Source organism: Galeopterus variegatus, unplaced genomic scaffold (assembly GCF_000696425.1).
Source record: "Galeopterus variegatus unplaced genomic scaffold, G_variegatus-3.0.2 Scaffold3343, whole genome shotgun sequence".
NCBI lineage: Eukaryota > Metazoa > Chordata > Mammalia > Dermoptera > Cynocephalidae > Galeopterus > Galeopterus variegatus.
In genome coordinates, this window is record NW_007729454.1 from 14,063 (window position 1) to 38,683 (window position 24,621).

A 24,621-nucleotide genomic window follows, 5' to 3' on the forward strand; every position below is an offset into this window, starting at 1 on the left:
GGGCAACACTGAGGGTTGTGATCCATTGCTGGACACGGAAAAAGACAAAAAAAAAAAACACTTTTGGAGTCAGACATAATCATGCTGGTATTTAGTCACACAGGTAACAATAAAGTCTTTCTGCAAGGTCTGAGATGCCAGTCTGAGCTTTCTTTGCAAATCAACTTTCTAGGGCAGGTGGGAGCAAGCTTCAAGATTGTAGGAATCCCAGTCAGGTTTCCTATTTTGTAGACTTTCAGCAGGTGAGAAGTGTAGGATGGGACGATAGTAGAGAGGAAAAATCAGTTTCCTGACACCCTCCTGAAACTCATATGCAGGAGGAAGATTATAACAAAAAAACGATGGTGTCACTGCACTTTAGAGTTAACCAGTACTTCGCTGGCAAATTGGATGGGGGGAAATGGAACCCTGATTTATAGTATTTGCCAATTTCTGTGGTATAAATACTCCTACTATGGCTGATTTCAGGCTAGTTTTAACAACCTTGTGAAGTTGCTGAACATTTAACAATTGGCTTGACCAAATTATATAATCTCTCTGAACCTCAGTTTTCTGTAAAATATAAGTGGTAAAAGCTTGGTTGTAGTGAGGATTAAATGGAATAATGCACATAAATCTCTTAGCACAGGATCTGACATATAGTAAACACTCAAAGACTAGCTATTATGATGGGTTGCTTGGGCCTTAACATAGGGTACTCAGCTGCTTAAAGCAGATCAGGAAAAAAAATGTGCATCCAGGTCCAAAGTCTGCTGCACATGAAATAGAAAAGTAAAAAGGGTCATCATTATGGTGATTGGATGGGGGTCTAAGCAGATTTCCCATGTCAAGCTTCCCTAGGGCCCAGACATAAAGGTGGAAACAGAAAAACTTCCACCCATAATGACGGATTCTGGCTTTCTGGACAATTCTTATTCTTGCTCATTTGCCTTAGGAGAAAGGAGGAAACATTTTTGAAAATAGATTGCCAATGAGAGTGGAAGAGTCTCTCAAATCAGGAAATAGTTGTTTATAGCCACATACAGGTGTGTAGATGTTATTCATTATTCCCAAGTTCAAGGTCTTCACACCTTATGAAAATTAAGATTTTGGCAATTTAATAAGTGGGGTCCTACCTCACTCAATCTGGAATCTCTAGAGTCGGTGCACACTGAGCTCAGCGATTATTCTGTTTTTTCCCATGTATCAGCCACAGTGCTCGGCACAGCAGAGGACATGTCTTAGCTGCTCCACAAATACAAGTGGACTTGATCCACATTAGAGCTCCCAGGTCCCTCAAGAGCTCCCAATCCCAGAATGGCAGATTTGGATGTGTTGTCCCCGCCAAAACTCATGTGGAAATCTGATCCCCAATGTGGCAGTGCTGGAAGCTGTTTGAGTCATGGGGATGGATCCCTCATGAATGGATTAATGCTCTCCCTTGGTGGGGGAAATAATGAGTGAGTTCTCGCTCTATTAGTTCCCATGAGAGCTGGTCGTTTAAAAGACCCTGTCACCTCCTCTCTCTCTCTTGCTTCCTCTCACCATATGATCTGCTTGTACCCACCAGCTGCCTTCTGCTTTCTGCCGTGAGTAGAAGCAGCCTGAGGCCCTTGCCAGATGCAGCTGTCTCAAAATTGTAAGCCAAATAAACCTCTTTTCCTTATTAATTACCCAGTCTCAGGTATTTCTATTACAGCAACACAAACAGACTAATACAGTAGATAAGTTTTATTTCCCATGTCAACTCTCACAGGGTGGTACTAGCTGACTGGAGAGCTATGTTGAGAAGGATTCTGAAGCCAAATATGAAATACTTAGAAAAGAAGGCTGTGATTAATGAGCATAATGTCATCCTTGGCCCCAGAAGAAAGAGTGGTAATGCACAGCCTGCCAATTTGCCAGTGTGGACCTAATCCCACCCCTTGTATTCAGCAGAGCAACCTGCAAGCCAAAAGTAAAGAGCCAGGATAAAAATTAAAAATATTTGAAAGCCTTGCAGGTAAATCAATGGATGACAAAGTCTTAATGCATCATCATGGAAAAGCAGCATTTTCTTTTTCTAAACTTTGAGGTCAGAACATGATCTTTTAAAGTGTCTTCTAAAAGCATTAAAAAAGAAAATGCAGGAGAGTGTGAGGTACTGAATAGCAAGCTGACAAAGTCCTTGCTATTCTAGGGAAGGCAGCAAGGCTGGCATCCCTTTTGCCTACTTCCCCCTTCTCCCTCCCCTTGAGGTCTGATCTTTGATTGAACCCAGGACCCTGGAAGCTCTGTAAATGAGAAACTTATGTTCTTATTTTGTTGATGAGTAGTTAGCTAAGAATCTTCTAGTGCCATGGCAGCTGAAAATGTTCTATAAATAGATTGATACCAGACATAACTGATTTAATCACTACGACTTGTTATTTTCATGGGCTTATAAAAAGAAACCTAAAATAAAATAGGATGCCTTACAGGTCAGCATCCTGTAAGGTCCTCCTGATCCCATAAAGTGTGTCTCTTCATTTCCTGCTGTCTCCCCTCAGGTACTGGTTGACAACAGGAGAGAGGTGGGTGGACAGTTATCCTACTGCTCTCAACAGCTAATATTATTAGTTCTAGTGCCCTACCGAGGGCTGCTTCCCACTCAACTCTGTCCACCACACTTCATCCTGCCCCTGTCAGTCCTTTATCAGAGGGCATTAAACCAGTGGTTCTAAAAGTGTGGTCTCTAGAGCAGCAGTGACATCACCTGGGAACTCGTTAGAATGGAATTCTCAGACATCACCCCAGACATACAAAATGAGAAGTTCCGAGGACAGGGCTCATTAATCTGTGCTTGTTTTAACAACAGCTTCATTAAGATATAATTCACTGCCATACAATTCACCCATTTAAAGTATTTTAAGTGTACAATTCGATGGCTTTTAGAATATTCACAAAGTTGTGCAAAAATCACTATAATCAATTTTAGAACATTTTCATCACTCCCAAAAGAAACCCTGTACCCACTCCCTATTTTTTCCCAGCCTCCCAGCCCCCCAGTCCTAGACAACCACTGATTTCCCTTCTGTCTCTATAGATTTGCCTATTCTAGACATTTCAAATAAATGGAATCATACAATGTATGGCCTCTTGTGACTGGCTTCTTTTATTTAGCACAATGTTTTCAAGGTTCATCCTTGTTGAACTTGTATGTAGCATGTGTCAGCAGTTCATTTCTTGTTATGGCCAAAGACTACTCCATTGTGTGGATACATGACATTTCGCTCATCCATTAGTCAGTTGATGGACATTTGGATCATTTCCATTTTTCAGCTACGAATGATGCTGCTAAGAACATTCATGTACAATTTTTTCTGTGGACACATTTTCACTTCTTTGGGGTATGTACTGAGGAGTGGAATGGTTGGGTCATACAGTAATGCTATATGTAACCTTTTGAGGAATCTCCTACTATTTCTCAGGTTGTTCCATCTCTTTACATTCCCATCAACAGCGTATGAGAGATCCAGTTTCACCACATTTTTGAAACACTTTTTATTATCTGTCATTTTTATTATGGTCATCCTAGTGGGTATAAAGTGGCATCTCATGCTGATTTTGATTTGCATTTCCCTGAGGGCCAATAATATTGAGCATCTTTTAATGTGTTTATTGTCCATTTGTACATCTTCTTTGGAGAAATGCCTGTTCAGATCCTTTGCCTATTTTTTAATTGGGTTATTTGTCTTCTTATCATTGAGTTGTAGTTCTTGGGACAGTAAATTTCTGTGGTTTTAAGCCACCCAGTTTATGGTCATTTGTTTCAGCAGCTTTAGGAAACTAATGCAAGAGAAATAAAAACATATGCTCACAAAAATATATGTACACAATGTTTATAGGAGCTTCATTCTTAATAGATTAAAACTGGAAACAGCCTAAATGTTCAACAGGTGACCAGATGAACAAATTGTGGTATATTCATTCAGTGGACTGCTACTCCTTAATAAAAAAAGAATGAACTACTGAGATATGCAATCATATGATGAATCTCAGAAGCATCACATTGACAGAAAGAAGCCAGATACTAAAGAGTGCATTGCTATGGACTGAATTGTGTCCCCAAATTCATATGTTGAAGTCCTAACTCCCAATGTGACTGCATCTGGAGATAGGGTCTTTGGGAAGTAATTAAGTTTAAGTAAGGTTCTAATTTGATAGGATTGGTTTTATCAGAAGAGGAAGAGAGAGAACTATCTCTCCTCCCCTGGCACACTCACTGAGGAAAGGCCATGTGAGCATAAAGAGAAAAGGTAGCCATCTGCAAGCCAAGAAGAGGGCCCTCATCAGAACCCAACCATGCTGGCACTCTGATCTCGGACTTCCAGCCTCCAGAACTGTGAGAAGAAATTTCTATTGTTTAAGCCACCCAATCTATGGTATTTTGTTATGAAAGCCCAAGCTAAAATGTATATACTGTTATGATTTCATTTATTTGAAGTTCAAGAACAAGGAATACTAATCTATGATGGTTGTGCCTGGGATAAAATAATTAACTGGGAAGAAGCCCAAGAGAACTGTCTGGGGTTATGGAAATACTCTATATCTTGATTCAGGTGTGTGTTTCATGGGAGTACAAACTGGGTGAAACTTATCACAATATACATTTAAGGTCTGTGTATTTTGCTGGGTGTAAAATTACCTTAAACATTAGTGAATAAAAAAATCCAAAAATTAAAAAAGGATTTAGAGAGTGAGATTATACACACTTGAGTGTGTATGAGGGTGTGTGTATTTGTACAAGGGAGGTAGAGGGAAGTTACTTAGGGTGATTTTTCCAAGATTAGATTTCAGGTCTAATTCAAGACATTACAGGTGAAGATTTTATTCCTTTCATGTAGGATTGTCAGTTTTAACAAATAAAAATACAAGATGTCCAGTTAAATTTGAATTTCGGATAAACAATGAATCATTATTTTAGTATAAGTATATCCCAAATATTGCATGGGACATACTTATACTAAAAATTAAGGATTATTTATCTGAAATTTAAATTCAACTGGGCATTCCGTATTTTTTCTGGTAACCCTACCTACATATGAGGGTTCTTTAAAAAGTTCATGGAAAGATTCTTTTTAATTCTATCTTTCCATGATCTTTTTGAAATACTCTCGTACGTGTTCTGTCATACAGTGGGGATATGCTAATGAGCTTGTGAGGTCCAGCCCAAGGACAACAGGTAGAGCCAGAGAAGGAGAGGACTACTCAGCAAAAGTGAGTGGAAACTATTAAGTTTCCATGAAAGGTATAAATTCAATGACTATGAGTTGAGAACATTATTCTTGGTGAGTGAAAAACAAAGAACATCAGGAGAAAGGTGGAGACTTGTTTCCTGATCTCTGGAGCTCCTTGAGGGGCCTCAGCCTAGGAAGATTGTTTCTGAGCTAAAAAGACAAGAGCAGGTGTTTGTTTTTAAAAGTAAGCAAGTAAGCAAATAGACAAAAGTGAAGACTCTTTCACATCACAGTGACCAGCAAGTACAATTTTGAGAGACTAAGAGAAATTAAGACAGAGATGCCCATTTATCAGGGAATACTTTCTGAAATTCTGGTGACATTGGCAACTTTGCTAAGAGCCTATTTTGTGCCAGGCACTGAGCTTGGTATGGGGAATATCAAGATTATTAATAAAACAAGGTCTCTGTCTCAAGGAGTGAGACAGACCCATGCACACATTATAATTCAGGGCCAGAGGGAATACCTGGATTTCCTTCAAACCCAGATATTCAGCATTATTTAGAGAAGGGGATAAGCTGGGCAGAGGAAAGGGCAGAGAAGAGGACCTCCAGCTTTCAGACCCCCAAATCCTTTCAGACAACTGGACGCATCGTCCCTAAAAGGCAATTTAGATATCATCAGTTTCTGCAAATGTCTCTTGAGAGCCTTACCCTTGTCCCCCAACTGTTCCCACTAGACACTTGTCCAAGTATTTCTTCCAGGCATTTTGTTCTGTAGAGTGATCTAAATAAAAACAGTATTCTCCATCTTCTTATATTTCCAGCTAATTTTAACTCCTGTCATGAATTAGCTTCCTGGGAAAATGTTTGACTGGAACACCCCTCAATCCAGCTTTTATTGTAATACAGAGAGGTACATGAATTAGAGGATTAAGAACATAGAGGAATAGTGGTAGGACCCTTACCTGCTGGGCTTTAATTATCATGCATGGGAAGTATTTCACAAATTATTTTACAGAGCTTGGGGGGCATTTCTGAGGTGTAGGGGAGCCTGCCTTCTTTCATTCAGGTGACATGGTGAGATGCACTTCAAGTCTGGCATCCAGGCATTTGAGATTTGAGAACTTTAAAGATTTCCAGTAGCCAGGTGACCCTGATGTGGATTTTCAGGATTTAAGTGACACATATAAAGCTGATTTCCAATGTCCAGCTGTAGTGGGTATCTGCTATTTTTGCTGCCCAACACCTATTTATCTCTTTTCTGGAACCTACTGTAGCAACTTTCCTCTAGAGAATCACTGTCTCCCTAACTGTGTGTTCAATATGCTTCAGGTGACACTGCTGCTGGGACCATGTGGCTCAGTCCTGAACAATCAGAGCATTCACATGTTTGGTTGAAGGATGGATCCAACCAAGGCCAATGAAATACAATGAGACTTTGCAGGGACTACATGCTTCAGGTGACACTGCTGCTGGGACCATGTGGCTCAGTCCTGAACAATCAGAGCATTCACATATTTGGTTGAAGGATGGATCCAACCAAGGCCAATGAAATACAATGAGACTTTGCAGGGACTACTCAGAAAGCTTTTCTACTGAGTTGAATCGGGAACTGCTAGTTGCCATCTTGCTTGCACACAAAAAAGTCTGAGAATGAAGCCTGCAGAGGCAAGACATGGAGCAAGAACAGGCACACATCATCCCTAAATGTAGCCCTACCACTTAAAAAAAATTGTAAAAAATGTATATAATACATTTCGTTAAGCAGCTGGGTTTTTGTTAACTAAAATACAAAAAGTCTGTTGCTTTGTGTTGCCTTGCCCCCCACGGATTTGTCACCCCACTTCCCCTGGGTGACGGAGACTCAAAGGATTACTCAAAGCCCATCTCCTCTGAGCAGTGAGAAGCCCCAAAGTGGTTAAATTCCCTGGGACCCTCCAGCAAGAGGCATCCCTTCCATTGGGAAATTAATGCCGAATTGGAGTTCTCTTCCTGCATTTATTTTACAGACCAGGAAGTTACAGGAAGAGACATAGGTGGGGTTATAGTTTAACAGTATAGGCTGGTAACTTTCAGTGAAACAAGCCAGATGACATTCCAGTAGACAATTAAGTGGTCCTATCAACAGCAGTTTGATCTTAGCAAACATTCCTTCTTAACAGCAATTTCTCAGTATCTTTACATAACAATCAGTAACTAGTCTGTCTACGAGCCAGCAACCTGCTGTGCCACAATTCTTATCTTGCAACAGAGGCTTATAGCCTGAGGAAAATTTCCTGTCCTTGCAAGGTCAATATTTGAAACTGCAAGGCTTTGGAAAACCAGGCCCTGTGAAGTACATATGCTTTTTAGTATATTCCACAAAAGTCCAGACCTATATACTAGGTGACAGAGAGAACTAATTTCCTTGGCCCAGATGCCATGAGAAGAGGAGGCTTGGTGGGTTCCCAAGGTCCAAGAGACCCAGTCGCACCTGGTTTCTAAGGTCTACAACAGTGACTTCCAAACCTGGCTGATGAACAATGGCCATGACAAAAAGATTGGCAGAGCTCCCTAGAAAGAAATTCTTAATCATTAGATCTGGTGGGATGAAGGGCAGGCAGGAATCAATACTTTTCAGAAGTGCTCATATCACTTATTGCTGCACCCCAAAGCTTAGTGGCTTAAAATAATCATTTTATTTGCTCACAATTCTCAAGGGGCTTGTTTGGTATAGGAAAAACCATATCACAAAGAAAACCAAAGCACATTTTCTACTCTCATTCACAGACTCAGTGCAACCCTTCTGACAACAGATATGTCTGGGTATTCTCCCCCAACACACACACCAAGCAATTCTCCAGTGAACACACACTGGGTGTCCTGTTACTCAATTCAGTTCTGATGTTGTCTATCTGTGTCAGATCCCACAGGTTATGGGCTGTAGTGGATTGAATTATGTCCCGCCAGAACTCATAGGAACTTGAATTGCATCCCCCAAGTTTTATGTATTAGAAACTTAGCCCCCACTGTGACTGTTAAGAGGGTGGGAAATCCTATTATGGTAATTGAGAGGTGGGGCCTTGAAGAGGTGATTGGATTGTAGGACTGTGTAGTAGTGAATGGATTAAAAATGGTGGTCAGTGGTGTGGTTCTGAGGGCTTTAAGAGAAGAGGAGCATCTCTCTTGCTCTTTCTGCTCTCTCTGCTTCCACCATCTTGCAATGTGAGACCCCTAGGTCACTGTTGCCACCACCAGATGGACTTTGGACTTCCCAGCCTCAGGAACTGTAAGCAATAAATTTCGTTTTCTTTATAAATCAACCAGTTTAAAGTATTTTGTTATTAGCAACAAAAACAGACTAATACATGGGCTTAGTACCATGAGACTGTCCCCCTCACTTGAGAGGCCAATCACAATTAGTAGGCTGTCACCCATACTTCTGACTGACCAGCTATAAATCGGGGCTTCCAATACCCCCTCCTTGGGTTTGATTAATTTGCTATAGCCACTGACAGAACTCAGGGAAACACTTAAAGTTAATAAATTATATGTGAATAATTTAGAATATAGATGAAGAGTCAGATGAAGAGATACATAGGGCAAGGTCTGGAAGGGTCCTGAGCGCAGGAGTTTCTGTCCTTCTGGAGTTGGGATGCCCCACCCGCCCAGATGTGGAAATGTTCACCCACCAGAAGCTCTTCAGACCCCATAGTTCAGGGATTTTTATGGAGGTTTCATCACGTAGGCATTACCAATTATTAACTTCATCTCCAGCCCCTCTCCCTTCTCCAGAGAATGGGGGCTGGGGCTAAAAGCTCTAAGCTTATAATCATAGCTAGTTCTTTCTGGTGACCAGTCCCCATCCAGGAACCAATAGAGAGTGGCCTCATTAGAATGAAAGATGCTCCTATCGCCCAGGAAATTCCAAGGGTTTTGGGAGTTCTATGTCAGTAACCAGGGTCAAAGACCAAACATTAGAGCAAAAGATTCTCCTAGCACCCCTGTTGCTCAAGAAATTATAAGGGTTTTAGGGGCTGTGTGCCATGTACTGCGGGCAAAGACCAATATGTATATTTCTTTTTTTTTCACAGGGCTGTTGATTTGGGCTGAGTTCAGCCAAGTGTTTCTTCGGCTGTCTTTGCTTGGGGTTCTCATGTGGCTGCTGTCATCTGGCAACTCAACTCTGCCTGGATGGCCTCTCTCACTTGTGTGGCAGTGGGTGTTGGCCGAGGACTCCAGAAATCCAGCTCAGATTTGTTCACATGGTGGCAGCTTCTAAGAGCACAAAAGCAGAAGCTATAAAGTCTCCAGAGGCCTAAGCTCCTAAATCACACAAGACGAATTCCATCACGTTTTATTGGTCAAAACAAGGCACATGGCCAGTAAGATTCAAGAACTGGGAAAATGGTCTACCACTTGATGGGGGCTGCTGCAAAAAAACATGTGGCTATGTTTAATCTATTATAGTACACAAGGTTTCTACGCTTTCATGTAAGGAAGTATAACAAACTTATGGGTTAAAACAATACAAATTTATTATCTTACAGTTCTGGAAGTCAGAAGTCCTGGGGCCGGCCCGGTGGTGCACTCGGTAGAGTGCAGTGCTTGGGAGCGTGGCAGCGCTCCTGCCGAGGGTTCGGATCCCATATAGAGACTGGTCCGCTCACTGGTTCAGCACGGTGCGGGCGCGACACCAAGGGTTGTGATCCCGTTACCAGTCACGAAAAAAGACAAAAAGGGGAAAAAAAAAAAAAAAGAAGTCCTAAAATCAAGGTGTTGCCAGGGCTGTGTTCCTTTTGGGGGCTCTAGAGAAGAATGTTTCCTTGCCCTTTCCAGCTTCTAGAGGCCACCTTCATTCCTTGACTTGTGGCCACTTCCTCCATCTTCAAGACCAACAACAGCATCTCCAAATGTCTCTCTCTCTCTGACCTCTGCTTCTATTGTCACATCTCCTTCTCTGATCCTCCTGCTTTCCTCTTCCATTGTATAAGAACCCTTGTGATTATACTGGGCCCACCCAGATTATCTAGGCACATCTCCCCATCTCTAGATCCTTTACTTAATCATACTTGCAAAGTCTCTTTTTGCCAAGTAAGGTGACATATTCACAGATAATAGAATGTGGATATCTTTGGGGGACAATTATTCTGTTTACCACATTCAGAATCTTAAATAAAGAGAAACTATATGTCACATAATTCAAAGTGTCCAGTGGTCTAGTTGGGCTATCCTATCAGGCTCAGGGAATACAGGAAGAACACAGGCAGTCAAGGGACTAGGTCTTAAAATCAAACGGACCAGGGTTTGAATTCCTGTTCAACATTTATTAGCTGGGTGACCCTGGGCAATTTACTAATCTCTTAGACTGTCTTCTGAAGTATAAGATGGGGATAACATCTATCTCACAGAACTACTGCAAGTTTTAAGTGAGAAAATATATTAAGGCACTTCAGATGGTGGTTGGGACATAATAAATACTTAGCAAATGATAATGATGATTAGAAAGAGTCCCAGCTAGGTTTTAAGAGTTCAGAAACGTAGTTTCATATGACCCGTTAGGGGCCGCAGGAGAAACCGATCATACTGACCCCGGAGAAGCAAGCAAAAAGAGATGGCAGAAATCTTGGAAAAAGAAAAGTGTTTCTGAGGTTTGGGATCGATAAGGACAACTTTCAGAGTTTAGGAAACCCAGAACCAAATGTCTACAGCACTGGAAGAGGCGAAATGTAGTACAGTACTGTGGGCAGGGCTTTTGTTCGCTTTGTTGTTTTCAATATTCAGAAGCATTAATGGGGCACTTTTCAAATCTCATGGGAGAGGGAAGGGAGTAAGAACAGGAAGTGCTTGAGGTTCAGAAGAGAGACAGTTTTCTTTCTTTCTTTTTTTTTTTTTTTTACATAAAGATGACCGGTAAGGGGATCTTAACCCTTGACTTGGTGTTATCAGCACCACACTCTCCCAAGTGAGTCATGGGCCTGCCCCTAGAGAGACAGTTTTCTGAGGCGCCAGAAAATTAAGACATGGTTTTACTGTTTCAGTGAGCTAGATTTCTGTGTTTCTGAGAAACATAGCAGGTGTCAGTTTCAAAAGTGCAGGTGAATTTGAAGTCAATATAGCTTTGGAGAAAGAGTAAGTTTCATAGGTTCTCTCCAAATGATTTAAAAAAAAATGCATTCCAATTTTGTGAGGTATATGTCATAGTGTGCATGATGACACACATCTTGCTGTAAAGAAAGTTATAGCAATGAAATGATTTCAGACCTAACCTAACCCACCAACAGTTGTTTCATCACGACATTCCAGGTGAGTACGGCCACACAGATATTTTCTTAATCTGTGCATTTGAAACTGCTGTGATTAGATTCTGAATGTTCCAACAATTTTTGAAGATCCTGAAATAGTTGCATTTTGGGGGTTTTGGGGTTTATTACAGGTTCCTTATTTTGCAGATGTTTTAGAACTGGCTTCAAAGGACAGGCAGGCATTTTGTATGACTTTTGGCTAATCCATGGTAGGTAAATCTGGCTTTAGCTGCATGGAGAAAGATAATCGTGATTTTGAATTACTCTTGAATGGGGTTTTGGAGGGAAAGAAAGGCCATGAATGGTGCAGAAGCTGCTCAAGAGCTGCAGGGCACAGGGCAGCTGCCCAGTGGGGGGTGGAGGCTCCTATTAGACTTTGACCCAGACATACTATTATGAAACAGGGGCTCTTTGAAGAAACATCAGAAAGTATTTGGGTTACTAAGGTCAGAGATTTATGAAGCTCCAGTACTCTGGAGGAGTCTTCCCTCCATTGACCATGAAAACAATAGTCTAAAGACAAAGTAGGTCTCTGTATTTTCCACCTTAGGGGCAAGAAGAGGAGCAGAAATGCTTCGACTTGGCTCTGGAAGATACGTCTTAAATACAAACCAGAGATGCAATCCTCTCAAGAGCGGTGTGATTCAGAATGAGATAAGAAAACTTGTGTGGGCAAGTCGCATTCCACTATGTAGGACAGTAAAATAGTCTGAGGTGTCCACATAAGTAGTAAAAACAGATTAGTTAATAGAATTTTGCAATCTTAGATCTGAAAGGGACTTGGGCAACAATCTAGTCCAAATTTTTGTTGCCACGGAACTTTTTCTTGAAAGAAAAGCTTCATAACAGCACCAATTCAAACCCCTATGAAAGCAGGATTGCTCTGGTTGCAGGACGTGGGGAGGGAGCAGCAAAAGGAAAAGCTTAGTTATAAAATTTGAAATGTAAAGAAATTGTCATGATAGAAAATCTTCTCATTTACATTTATATCATAGACTTAAGCAGCAATGATCACAAAGAGTAAAGTTCCCCAAACCGATAGATTCTTAATGTATAGAGTGAAGAGAGTTTGGATGTTTAGGGCCATTTTCACTTCAAGGCCTGAGAACAGGGATACGACTTTTAGTCACACGGAAATGAGCCTTGGATGGACATTTTAAGATTTATGGGACTGTGCTACGCTAACTTGGGACAATGAATCCCACCAGGTGGCGCCTGTGTTTGGCATTTTGAGAACGTTTGGTTCTCTTCTGGAGGGTCAGATGACTATGCTTTGTAGGTTTTGAAAATCCGATTGGATGCCACACTCAAGAAAACAACACTTGTATCGGTGTGTTTTAACCTCCTTCCCTCTCACTTTCGTTCCAACTATGGAAATGCGCTGAACATCGGTGTTACTGAAGTGTCTTAACTTTTCAGAAAAGGAAAAAAAAAACACATGCACAAACATTGTAAGAAAAAGGACAGGAAAAGCCTTCCAAGGGGCCGCAGGAGGAAGACTGGGCATATGAAACTTTTAGTTCAGGATTTGCCACTACATGATCATGAGGAAGCACGGCTCCTCTGGCCTCAGTTTCCTCATCCGTAAAGCGGCTTTTTGAGCCTTACCATCCGTTGCTTGCTGTTGCTGGCGAGTAGGACAAACCCCAGCTTCAATTCTAGATCCTAGTTAACTCTGTGAAAGAGGGATGGCACCTGGTATGGTCCCTGAGCTTAAATAAAATGACGTTTAAGTGCAAGTACAGTGTCAATAAATGTTTACTATTATTGCTTTCTTACGTTAACTTATCACCCTCTGGTGGGCCGCCCCCGCAGTGGGAAAGTCTAAAACAATACCCATATTTTTTCATTCATTTTAAATTCACACACAACAGAAGGTTTTAGAACTCCAGACTGCAATGTGCTACTTAAGAGACAGTAGACCGGGAGTGGGGGCTGGACTTCTGAGACAGAAACCGGACGCTAATTGTTACTTCCGCGAATCCTCCCCGGGGCCTTTCTCGGCTCCCCCAGCCCCACGCCCCCGCCTCCAGCTCGCTGCCGGCGACCCCGGCCGCTCAGGTCGCGAGACCCTCACCTAGAACCCCCGACGCCAGAGGGAGAGAACTCGGGGCGCGTCGCGTTCCGAGGGCTGGCCCCCGGCCCCGCCCCCGTGCGTCAGCGCGTAGCAGCGCAGAGGCGTTTCCCGGGGCGTGCCGCGGTTGCTAGGCGACCAGACCGCTCCCCCTCCCGCCCCTGCAGCCCTGTCTTGTCCCTCCCACCCCGGACCAGTGCGAGCGAGGGCGCGCGGGGCTGCGGTGTCTAGCCTGCAGTCCCTGGGGAAGTGTCGCGTCCCGGAGGCAGCCGTCTCGGCGCGGGTGGACGCGGCCCGCCGGACCCTCCAACCGCCGCCCCTCTCCGCGTGGGCGGTCCCGAGCACGCGGATGGGAGGCACCGCAACCGCCGCCCCTCTCCGCGTGGGCGGTCCCGAGCACGCGGATGGGAGGCACCGCAACCGCCGCCCCTCTCCGCGTGGGCGGTCCCGAGCACGCGGATGGGAGGCACCGCAACCGCCGCCCCTCTCCGCGTGGGCGGTCCCGAGCACGCGGATGGGAGGCACCGCTCGCGGGCCGGGACGGAAGGATGCGGGGCCGCCCGGAGCCGGGCTCCCGCCCCAGCAGCGGAGGTAACGGCGTCGCGGGGAAGCGGGCTGGGGGCGCTCGGGTGAGCGGCTGGCACTGGCAGGCGAGGTCGGGGGCGGGGAAGGCCTGGGCTGGAGGGTGAGCGAGCCCCCGGGACGAGGGACGCGGGGTCCCCTCCCTGGGACCGGCCCCGTCTTCCCCTCGATCAGCTCTCCCCACCCCCAGCCCTTCGTGAGAGGGGAGAGGGCTAGCGCGGTGTTAGAGGAAGAAGAATTTGCACCCCTGGATTCTCTCTGAAGCCCTTGATCTGGGGTATATGGTAAGGAACTCTGAAAACGTGGGGCTTTTTAGCAGACTGGGGGAGCCAGGGAGCAATGCCTTTGCAAGAAGCCCTGTTGCTCAGAGCAGATGACCAAGGGCTGAACTCTTGGGGCTTTGCAGTGAGGGGTGCGGTCTAGCTTCGGAGGTGTCGGCGGTAAGGGGCGGTGCTGAGTAGCGCTTTCTCCGGATCCTATTTTGAGAGATTCTCTACTTTGCCTTGTATTTTACGCCTAAATGGACAGGAGGGAGCCCCTCCCCCGCTTCATTTGCATGGAGACTTCCGGTGGTTGATCTCTGGTTGTTAGTGAGGAAATCTTGGCAGGTCTTCGGTCTGTAAATGTGATCGCCTGACCCGGTTGGGTTGTTTTATCAGGCTGACGACAAAGGGTCGGTCACATTTGGTTTTTGTCGAACATTTGGTTTTTGTTTTAACAGAAAACAGCAATTTTCTGTTAAAGATAAATTGTTAATTCTATCAGAATGTGAGCATGTTTTTAAAAAAAGAACATTTGTAGTTTTTAAAATTTATTTTATTTTAGTTTTTACCCTATTCATCCCTATTACACACCAATCAAGAAAACTAGCAATAGTTTTACAAAACAGTTTTTAAAGGCGACTAAAATATTCCAGAATATTTTAAAAGACGTTTTAAAAAAATTCTTCCCGTGCAACATGGGTCTGCTGTATTCATAGTATTTCATATAAAATGATACAGTGAAATGCTGAGTCTAACTGGGAAGTCCATGTTCTTGGTAGCCGGTGAAATACATTGTTCAGAGCCATCTTGTGGATTAAATAAATCCTCTCCATCTTTTGTGTTTCCTTAAAGTGGTGGAGACACAGTGTTAAAGAACAGAGATAAGATCCTTAATCATTCAGCATTTTGCCTCCACCACCCACCAGGAACTGAATTGGGAACAAAAGTGAAATTCAGTACATTTTGTAATCTAGAGAATTCCTTTAGTGTTTGCTGTATTATTCGCTGTGTTTTTCTACAGGATAGGTAGATAGATGTAAGTAAATAAGTAAAGACAGCCCTAAAAAAGTCTTTCATTTCTTGCCTGTAAGACCCACAAGTGTGTAGACTGCAACTATTCTTCCCATTAACACGTGGAAAACAGGTTCAGCGGGCGAGGTGGTACAGCCAGTGGGAGAGTGAGATTAGAATCTAAGTCTCTGACTTTGAAAAACTAATCATCTGTCACTTTTTCCTGTTCTGGTTTTTGCACTGCAGATTCAAACTAGCCTTCAATTTCAAATAATAAGTTAAATGAGATTCCTTTGATAGTCCCTATTTTTTTAAACAACATTCAGAAAGTAAGAATGTTTTAACTACAAACCTAGAAATGCTCTCCTTTATTTACAAAAAAAAAAAAGGTAAAAAATATTTGGGTTTCCTCTATTCCTCTGCCAAATAGCCCAGTTTATGCCAAATGCAGTGTAGACGTTTATTTCTATTAAGTATTCTTTGTAGCAGATATGAAGCAGTTAAGACACAGGATACTTTGGAAATACAAATTTGTATTCTTCAGTTACTGACAGATTTTATCTGTGATCCTATTTACTAGATTGGGGGATGGTGTCTATGATACCTTCATGATGATAGATGAAACCAAATGCCCACCCTGTTCAAATGTACTTTGCAATCCTTCTGAACCAGCTCTACCCAGAAGACTAAATGTAAGTAAAGGAAGTCATTCTTTGCTCTCTAATTGTCTGGGAAAGAAGGAAATGCTACTTAATGCTCAAGGTGCAGTTACATATATCACTGGTCACCCAGACTCTTTTTTGTATCCTTTTGATTTCTCCTGACTTTGAAATAAGTTTTTGTTGTCTAAGTTTAGCTTTTCAGAATGATTTTGATTTGGAACCTACCTTTTCCTTTCAGTTTCCACTGGGATAAATATATGGCACTAGGAAAAAAATAATATGCTACTTTTGTATAATAATGTAATAAAATAATATGTAGGTAATGCTTATTTTTATAGAGGATGATATACACATGGTATTAGAAAAGCTCCTTTTAACAAAAACAAGGAACAGAAAATATCCCAGAATTTATGGGTCTGCAGATTTTTTCCCTGCAAGTTAGAAATGCAGTCCTAGCTTATTAGTGTGCTAAAGAGAACCATTTTATAGGTTATAAATAAAACTCGAACAGTACAGTTTGGTTTTTGATGCATTTAATCATTTTGGGAACTGAGACACAGCTTTTGACACTGTTTTACTTAAGATAATAATAAAATTAATTCATATTTCCTCAGCATATAGAGAGTAGTAGACAGAACAGAGTTTGGACAAGTTCCATGACAAGGAGACGCTATCCTTTGCCTTAAAATTTTTATGTAATTAATGAACAAATTGAATAATTGAATTGATTGATTTGTAGTAATCCTATGTTTAAGACTTGAAATTGTTTCTATATGGGAAAAACTATTTGTATTTTTTCATAGTCCCAAATTTTTACCAGTCGTTTATTATTAAATCAACCTTTTCACCACTTTTTCAAGGTTAGTAATATCACAAAGCATGGGCTAAAATTATTTGGATGGCTGGCCATCCTATTTTGAATCTTCTTTCTGCAGTGCAGTAGGATTTCTTTTCATTCTTTGCAAGTTTATTTCTTTAGTATGTAAAAACCTCTAAGAACTCCTGTCTTGACCATCAGATTTCTAGGCTGCTCTTTTAGTTTCATTGTTTATTTGAGATGCTCTTACGTTCTCATTGTAAACTATAAATCATCTGCCCATAGGCTTTTATTGGGTTAAATTTTGTGCTGCAGGGATTTAGGGTTGGGGGCTGGGGAAAGGGTAGTGTTTTATATCTGGATGAGAAGGATATTCTTTCTAAATTTCTCAATATAATCTTTAAGACTTGATTAATACAGTAGAAGATTCTGTTTGAAACACCATGAGCCTTCCAAATTGACACTGTATGTGAAGTATTTTTAAGAAATAAAACATAAGTCTGGCATTATCTGTTTCTCTGGATATAATTACATGGTTAGCAAAATATTTGATAGAATTGATCGTAGACATTGCTTGGCTATTTTGATTATAACCCTAGATTAGAAATACAAAGGGTCTTCAAAAAGCTCATGGAAAGATTTGTAGTTTTTTTTAATGCCATTAATTCTATTTTTCCAGGAACTTTCTGCAGTATCCTCATATACAGTGTTTTATAACTATCATACTTTTAACATGCGTGAACATTGTAGATTCTCCTAGAACAATGGAAGGAAGGTGTTATTTATAGCACAGCAGAATTGATATATAATTGATTCAGGACAGCATTTGAGTTATTTACAGAAAAGGAAAGAAAAAGTGAAAGTGAGAACCCCTCCTGTTTAGAAAAATTCCTTCCTGGAATTTTCCAAATTCACTGGAGATTTGGACCTTGTTAATCCATAGTGGACGATACCCGAAGGAGTGTATTCTGTTCTGGAAGCTACAGTTTAAGAGAGAGATAAAGGCATACAATGTTGAGGATGTGAACAGGATAGTTAGGGAACCTGACACATGTTGGAAGAGGTGAGAGGATGTGATGAGAAAGGCAAACGTGCAGGAGAATGGCCTGGGCAGAGCAGGACAGCCCCCTTTAGGTATCTGAAGAGCAAATTTCATGAAATTTGGACACTTCTGTGTAGTTCCTGAGGGCAAAGTCAGACTTAATTTGCAGGGAGAGAGATTTAGGTTTACTTTAAGGAAAAACCATGAGTCAGGAAATCTAAATGGCATCCTTAATCTTGTGGTAATAGTTCTATGGAACTTAAATTTCTGTTATATATCTGTTCTTATTGATGTTCTGTACCTGAGACCCTCTCTTTATCGCAAACAGAAATGAAGACCTCCAGAGCCAGCACAGCCTTACATGTAGGCAGAGTAGGTGAAATTCCCAGGGTCGGACCCTGGACCACAAAGACCTTTCCCACCAGCTCGTCACTGATGACTGCAGTTCCTAGAGAGGCATTCTTTTGGGTTAAGGCATTGATCTTCTGTTAAAGTTCAAATATCCCTGGAGAGGTAACACATTAAATTGTATAGCAAGTTGAAAGTGGGTTTTATGTGGGGGAGAAAGTGGGTGAGGTGTTCTTGTGCATCCTAAGAGGAGGCCTGTTGTGGGGGCCCTCCATAAGTGGAAGGTATATTTAGTGTTAGATGCGTGGTGGAGGGAGACCAGCTGGAGATGGGAGGACGCCACCACAGACAGAAGAGAAAATCAAAGGGAGAAGGTGGGGGGTGTATAGGAGTTTAAACCTTAATATATTGAAAATTTTGTCTAATTGTAACCAATAGTTTAAGTATGTATTATAGTTTGTGAGGGTCTTTCACATATATTATTAATTATAATTTGATTCACACAGCATCCTGCAAGTAGGAGTTATTATCCATATTTTACAGATAAAGAAACTGGGACTATGAAAGGATAGAGTAACCCATTCAGGGATATAAGCTTTTAATTAGTATAGCCAGGACCCCAACCCAGGCCTGCTGACTTCCTGTGTTTTCAGGATGTGTCCCAAAGACTTTAGCAGTACATATTTAGATGCATTAAAGTTTAAGGTAGGCCTGAGGCCTGCACCAGATGCAGCTGTCCCAGGATTGTGAGGCAAATAAACCTTTTTTCTTTGTAAATTAAAAAAAAAAAAAAAAGTTTAAGGTAGTAGTGCCAGCCCGTGGCTCACTTGGGAGAGCGTGATGCTGACACCACCAAGTCAAGGGTTAAGATCCCCTTCCCAGTCATCTTTTAAAAAAACAAATAAATAAATAAAAATAAAGTTTAAGGTAGTAAACAGTTTAAGGAATCCTGGCTAAGATGCATGCAGATATTTGTTTTTGTTATGTAACTCTAACCAAAACCAAACAATTATAATTCTTCTCTCAGTTCAGTCAGGGAAATTTATTCCCTAATAGACTGTCGTTCCTTGAGAACACCTATGTTTTTAGCACAGGTGCTAAATAGTGAACACTAAATGTCCAGGTGAATATTGGATGGATGGATATTTGTTTTTGTTATGTAACTCTAACCAAAACCAAACAATTGTAATTCTTCTCTCAGTTCAGTCAGGGAAATTTATTCCCTAATAGACTGTCGTTCCTTGAGAACACCTGTGTTTTTAGCACAGGTGCTAAATAGTGAACACTAAATGTCCAGGTGAATATTGGATGGATGGGTGGATCTGACCTGCTTCTGTTTTCTCATCCCTAAAAACGGGACTAGTTATTTGACTTAATTACTTATAAGAAAAATAGCTGTATATTTTCATTTTAACAAGGTACTTAGGCTGGCCTATTTATTTTGTTGACTGGTGACAGTTCTCTATTTTGGTATCAAAGAGACTATACCCATTCCATATCTTGTCTCTTTATTATTTATTTATTTTGGCGGCTGGCTGTTACAGGGGTCTGAACCCTTGTCTTTGGTATTACAAGGCTGTGCTCTAACCACCTGAGCTAACCTGGAGGGGTAACACGTAAATTGGATAGCAAGTTGATTGAAAGGGGGTTTTCTCCCCCCCATAAAACCCACATAAAACACAGGGGTCTGAACCCTTGTCTTTGGTATTACAAGGCTGTGCTCTAACCACCTGAGCTAACCTGGAGGGGTAACACGTTAAATTGGATAGCAAGTTGATTGAAAGGGGGTTTTCTCCCCCCCATAAAACCCACATAAAACACTTCTTTATTTTAAAACGAAATGCTAAGCTATGGCTACGGTTGAACTAGCTGCTTCACTTCTGTTTAGGATTACATAATTCCTCAGGAAGCTGTAAGTGCTCTATACATATTTAAATTGATTAAATGACATACAGGAGATGGCTACGGTTGAACTAGCTGCTTCACTTCTGTTTAGGATTACGTAATTCCTCAGGAAGCTGTAAGTGCTCTATACATATTTAAATTGATTAAATGACATACAGGAGAAGGCAGGAGCTAATGTACTACTTTTATAACTAACTAGATTAGGGGTGGTCTGAGGTATGCCAACACTTACATTTTTTTCATCCTTTTTTTGTTTATATTTTTATTTTACTGCTTTTTATTACTCATCTATTTTTGCTAACATATACATATAATTTTTGGTTTGCTTAGATTCTATTAAAATTTTTGTAAAGGTTTGACTACTTTTTAACTTATATATTTAGAGATTATAACTGTAGCTTAGAGTACATCTGGAATTATCTGCCCCTGATCCTAGAGGCTTTCAGATATTATTAAACAGATCAGGGGTACAATTCTTCAGGGTCCATTGAGAACAACAGATATTGTTTTAAGTACACCAGACTTTTTTTAAAACAACAGATTTAACATTTTTTCTTTCTAGCCACTTCTTAATATTTTTCTTTTGTTTCTTTTCTTAAAAATTGAGTATATTTAAGGTATACAACATGATGTTTTGATATACGTAGTGCAGTGTTTACTATAGTCAAGCCAAGTAACGTATCCATCATTCACATAGTTACTCTTTTCTTCTTAATATTTTTTTAGACGTTTTATTTACTTTTCCTCCATCTTCATTCAAAGAATTTTGTTGCAATTCAGAGGAGTAACTAGAACTTTTTGTGAGTTACTGTTCCTTCAAGGAAAAGGTTAAGCAAAATCGAGTGAAAAGAAAAAGAATCTGAGTAAAGGTTAAACTCCTTTACCCTATGGGCTCTTGCTGCTGAAGAGTTTTACAGGAAGCACCCCAGGGGCCCTGCATTCTCAGTGTTATTTATCAGAAGATACACGAAGAATTGGCCCAGGTGATCTCAAGAGTTCTCTCGGGCTTAGAACTTTTGTGATTCGATGAACTGGGTGAGAAGGCTGTAATAATTTATATGGGGACCTGGGAGTAGATGACAAGACCTTGGTTGATTCCAGGCCATAGTCAGCATTTAGCTGACTCTCTCTAGTAGAGATCTGTACAGGTTCCAGGAGAACCTAGTGCTGAGTTCTATTAATGGTAAGGGTCCTAGGTTCAAATCCTACCTCTGTCACTTAATAGTACTTTATTGTTTACAGAATAGTTTAAAATTCATTATTTCGATCCTGCTATATGCCTTCTAGATTTGAGAAGATACTTGAAAAAATTAGTAAACATTGTAAGACAGTGTGTATATAACCAGACGCCAAATTATATGATACAGACTTGAAAAGCTGCAGTTAGGGTGTGAGGTTAATTAATATGGGTTTGGAGTAGTGCTAATTGGAAGAGAAAGGACTTGAATCGGGCCTCGAAGTGGTGTAGGATTTGAGTGGATGGGGGATGAAAGGATTCTCAGTACAGAGACATGCCTGAAAGAAGGAACCTACCATGTGTAGGGGACGGTAAGAAGACCGTCTTGTCTTGAACAGAGCAAGGCATATGTGCTTATAGGAGATCAGGGTGGCCATAATACTCAGGGAGTCTGAGGATCAATATAACACAAATCTAGATTCCTGCTTTTATCTTTTCTTCCTTTTCGGTCATTTTAAACTTAAAATAAACATGACTGGACATTGTTTTCTTGTTCAGTCAGAGGCAGGGTCTGTTATCATCCTTCCTGTGTTTTTGGTGACTTTAACATTATATTCATTTTTTTCTCTTTCGTAGATCACCACTGAGCAGTTAACAAGAGATCATACTCAGCACTTTCTGAATGGAAGTGAGATGAAGGTGGAACAGCTATTTCAAGAATTTGGTAACCGAAGACCTGATACGCTTCAGTCAGATGGCATCAGCGACTCTGAAAAGTGCTCTCCTGCTGTTCCTCAGGATAAAAGTTCAGATAGCTCAAATGCAGTAAAATCCAGCAGTTCATCCAAAGCACCCAAAGTGATGCCTCTGACTCCAGAACAAGCACTGAAGCAATATAAACACCACCTCACTGCTTATGAGAAGCTGGAAATCATCAATTACCCAGAAATTTACTTTGTGGGTCCCAATGCCAAAAAAAGACATGGAGTCATTGATGGTCCCAATAATGGGGGGTACGATGATGCAGATGGGGCCTATATACATGTGCCTCGAGACCATCTAGCTTATCGATATGAGGTGCTGAAAATTATTGGCAAGGGGAGTTTTGGGCAGGTAGCCCGGGTCTATGATCACAAACTGCGACAGTACGTGGCACTGAAAATGGTGCGCAATGAAAAGCGCTTCCATCGCCAGGCAGCCGAGGAGATCCGGATCTTGGAGCATCTTAAAAAACAGGATAAAACTGGTAGCATGAATGTTATCCATATGCTGGAAAGTTTCACATTCCGGAACCACGTGTGCATGGCTTTTGAATTGCTGAGCATAGACCTTTATGAGCTAATTAAAAAAAACAAGTTTCAGGGTTTTAGCATCCAGTTAGTCCGCAAGTTTGCTCAGTCCATCTTGCAGTCCTTGGATGCTCTTCACAAAAATAAGATCATTCACTGCGATCTGAAGCCAGAAAACATTCTCCTGAAACACCATGGGCGCAGTGCGACCAAGGTCATTGACTTTGGATCCAGCTGTTTCGAGTACCAGAAGCTTTATACGTATATCCAGTCTCGGTTCTACAGAGCTCCAGAGATCATCTTAGGAAGCCGGTACAGCACGCCTATCGACATATGGAGTTTTGGCTGCATCCTTGCAGAACTTTTAACAGGACAGCCTCTCTTCCCTGGAGAGGATGAAGGAGACCAGTTGGCCTGCATGATGGAGCTTTTAGGGATGCCACCACCAAAACTTCTGGAGCAATCCAAACGTGCCAAGTACTTTATTAACTCCAAGGGCCTACCTCGCTACTGTTCTGTGACTACTCAGGCAGATGGGAGGGTTGTGCTTGCGGGGGGTCGCTCACATAGGGGTAAAAAGCGAGGCCCGCCAGGCAGCAAAGACTGGGGGACAGCACTGAAAGGGTGTGATGACTACTTGTTTATAGAGTTTTTGAAAAGATGTCTTCACTGGGACCCCTCTGCCCGCCTGACCCCAGCTCAAGCATTAAGACACCCTTGGATTAGCAAGTCTGTGCCCAGACCTCTGACCATAGACAAGGTGTCAGGGAAACGGGTAGTAAATCCTACCAATGCTTTCCAGGGACTGGGTTCCAAGCTGCCTCCAGTTGTTGGAATAGCCAATAAGCTTAAAGCTAATTTAATGTCAGAAAACAGTGGTGGTATACCTCTGTGCAGTGTGTTGCCAAAACTGATTAGCTAACAGATAACAGTATGCTCAGAGATGTATATGTATGCATTTTTAATTATCTTGCAAACCTGCAAATGGAAAAGAAATGCAAGCCTATTGGTGGCTATGTTTGTGTTAGACTAGACTTCTTTTTTAACAGGACAAAACATTTTTATATGACTGTAAAAGCACTCTTCAAGGGCTAATTATCTAACCAGCTTGTATTGGCCATCTGGAATGTACATTAAATGACTTTTTATAGGTCGGTGCATCTTTGTTATTATTGTCAGATGTACTTCAACCTGTGTATTATTTTGTTGGTTTTAAACTCTTTTCTCTCAAGATATATTTTCTCTCAATATATCCTGACTCCTCCTCACGTCTAGTCTCCCTCAGCATCTGTTCTGGAGGGGGATGTAGGATGTGGTGGTAGTTGTGGACGAGAGCCAAAGCTAGATCTCTTGCCCCAGCAGCCGTTCCATGTGCTCATTTTAGGTGAGAAGGCTAGCAGAATATGGGGTGGAGGAGCTCCAGCAAGTGGGTGGTCACCTGGACCTTTGGTGTCACTCCTTTCAATGACTCTCTCCTCTTCCCTCCAATTCTCTAATGCATGGTATTTTTATTGTATGTTGTTATCATTATTATTTTGCCACTGATTTGCTTCCTGGGCATTCAAAGCATTTACAGACATCTTTATCAAATAACCTTACAAGATATGGATTTTAAAACTGAGTCATGTGCATCCCTCCCTCTTTCCTCTCCCATCCCTTCTATCTTTATCAAATAACCTTACAAGATATGGATTTTATTTTATTTTATTTTTTTTATTTTTTTTTTTATTTTTATTTTTTTTGTCTTTTTCCGTGTCCGGCAACGGATCGCAACCCTCCTCCCCCATCTCCAAGGAAGATAAATCAGCCTCTTCGCCCCAAATGACCCAGAGTGATAAAGGTAGGATTGGCATGAAAACTGTGGTTCCCCAACTTCTTGGTCCTCCATGGACCAGCCCACTTGCTGCATTTTCATGCAGTTTCTTCCATGTAGAAGTGATCACTATCAGGTAAACCTCACTAGAATTTAAACGCCTTTCCTTCTCTCT

The 24,621-nt window shown here is 41.5% G+C and overlaps 1 protein-coding gene across 2 annotated transcripts; it reads left to right on the forward strand.

Moving 5' to 3' along the window:
• The first annotated feature begins 14,046 nt into the window (after positions 1-14,046).
• DYRK3 (dual-specificity tyrosine-(Y)-phosphorylation regulated kinase 3) lies at positions 14,047-23,787 on the forward strand. 2 transcript variants are annotated; one of them, XM_008584710.1, is made up of 3 exons: positions 14,047-14,128; positions 15,974-16,085; positions 21,981-23,787. In XM_008584710.1, exons 1-3 carry the CDS (start codon positions 14,052-14,054, stop codon positions 23,553-23,555), a joined length of 1,764 nt encoding a protein of 587 aa, XP_008582932.1. In that variant the 5' UTR covers positions 14,047-14,051; the 3' UTR covers positions 23,556-23,787. The 2 variants fall into 2 exon arrangements, with proteins under 2 accessions (XP_008582932.1, XP_008582933.1); XM_008584711.1 differs by lacking the exons at positions 14,047-14,128; positions 15,974-16,085 and adding an exon at positions 18,347-18,427.
• The last annotated feature ends 834 nt before the right edge of the window (positions 23,788-24,621 follow it).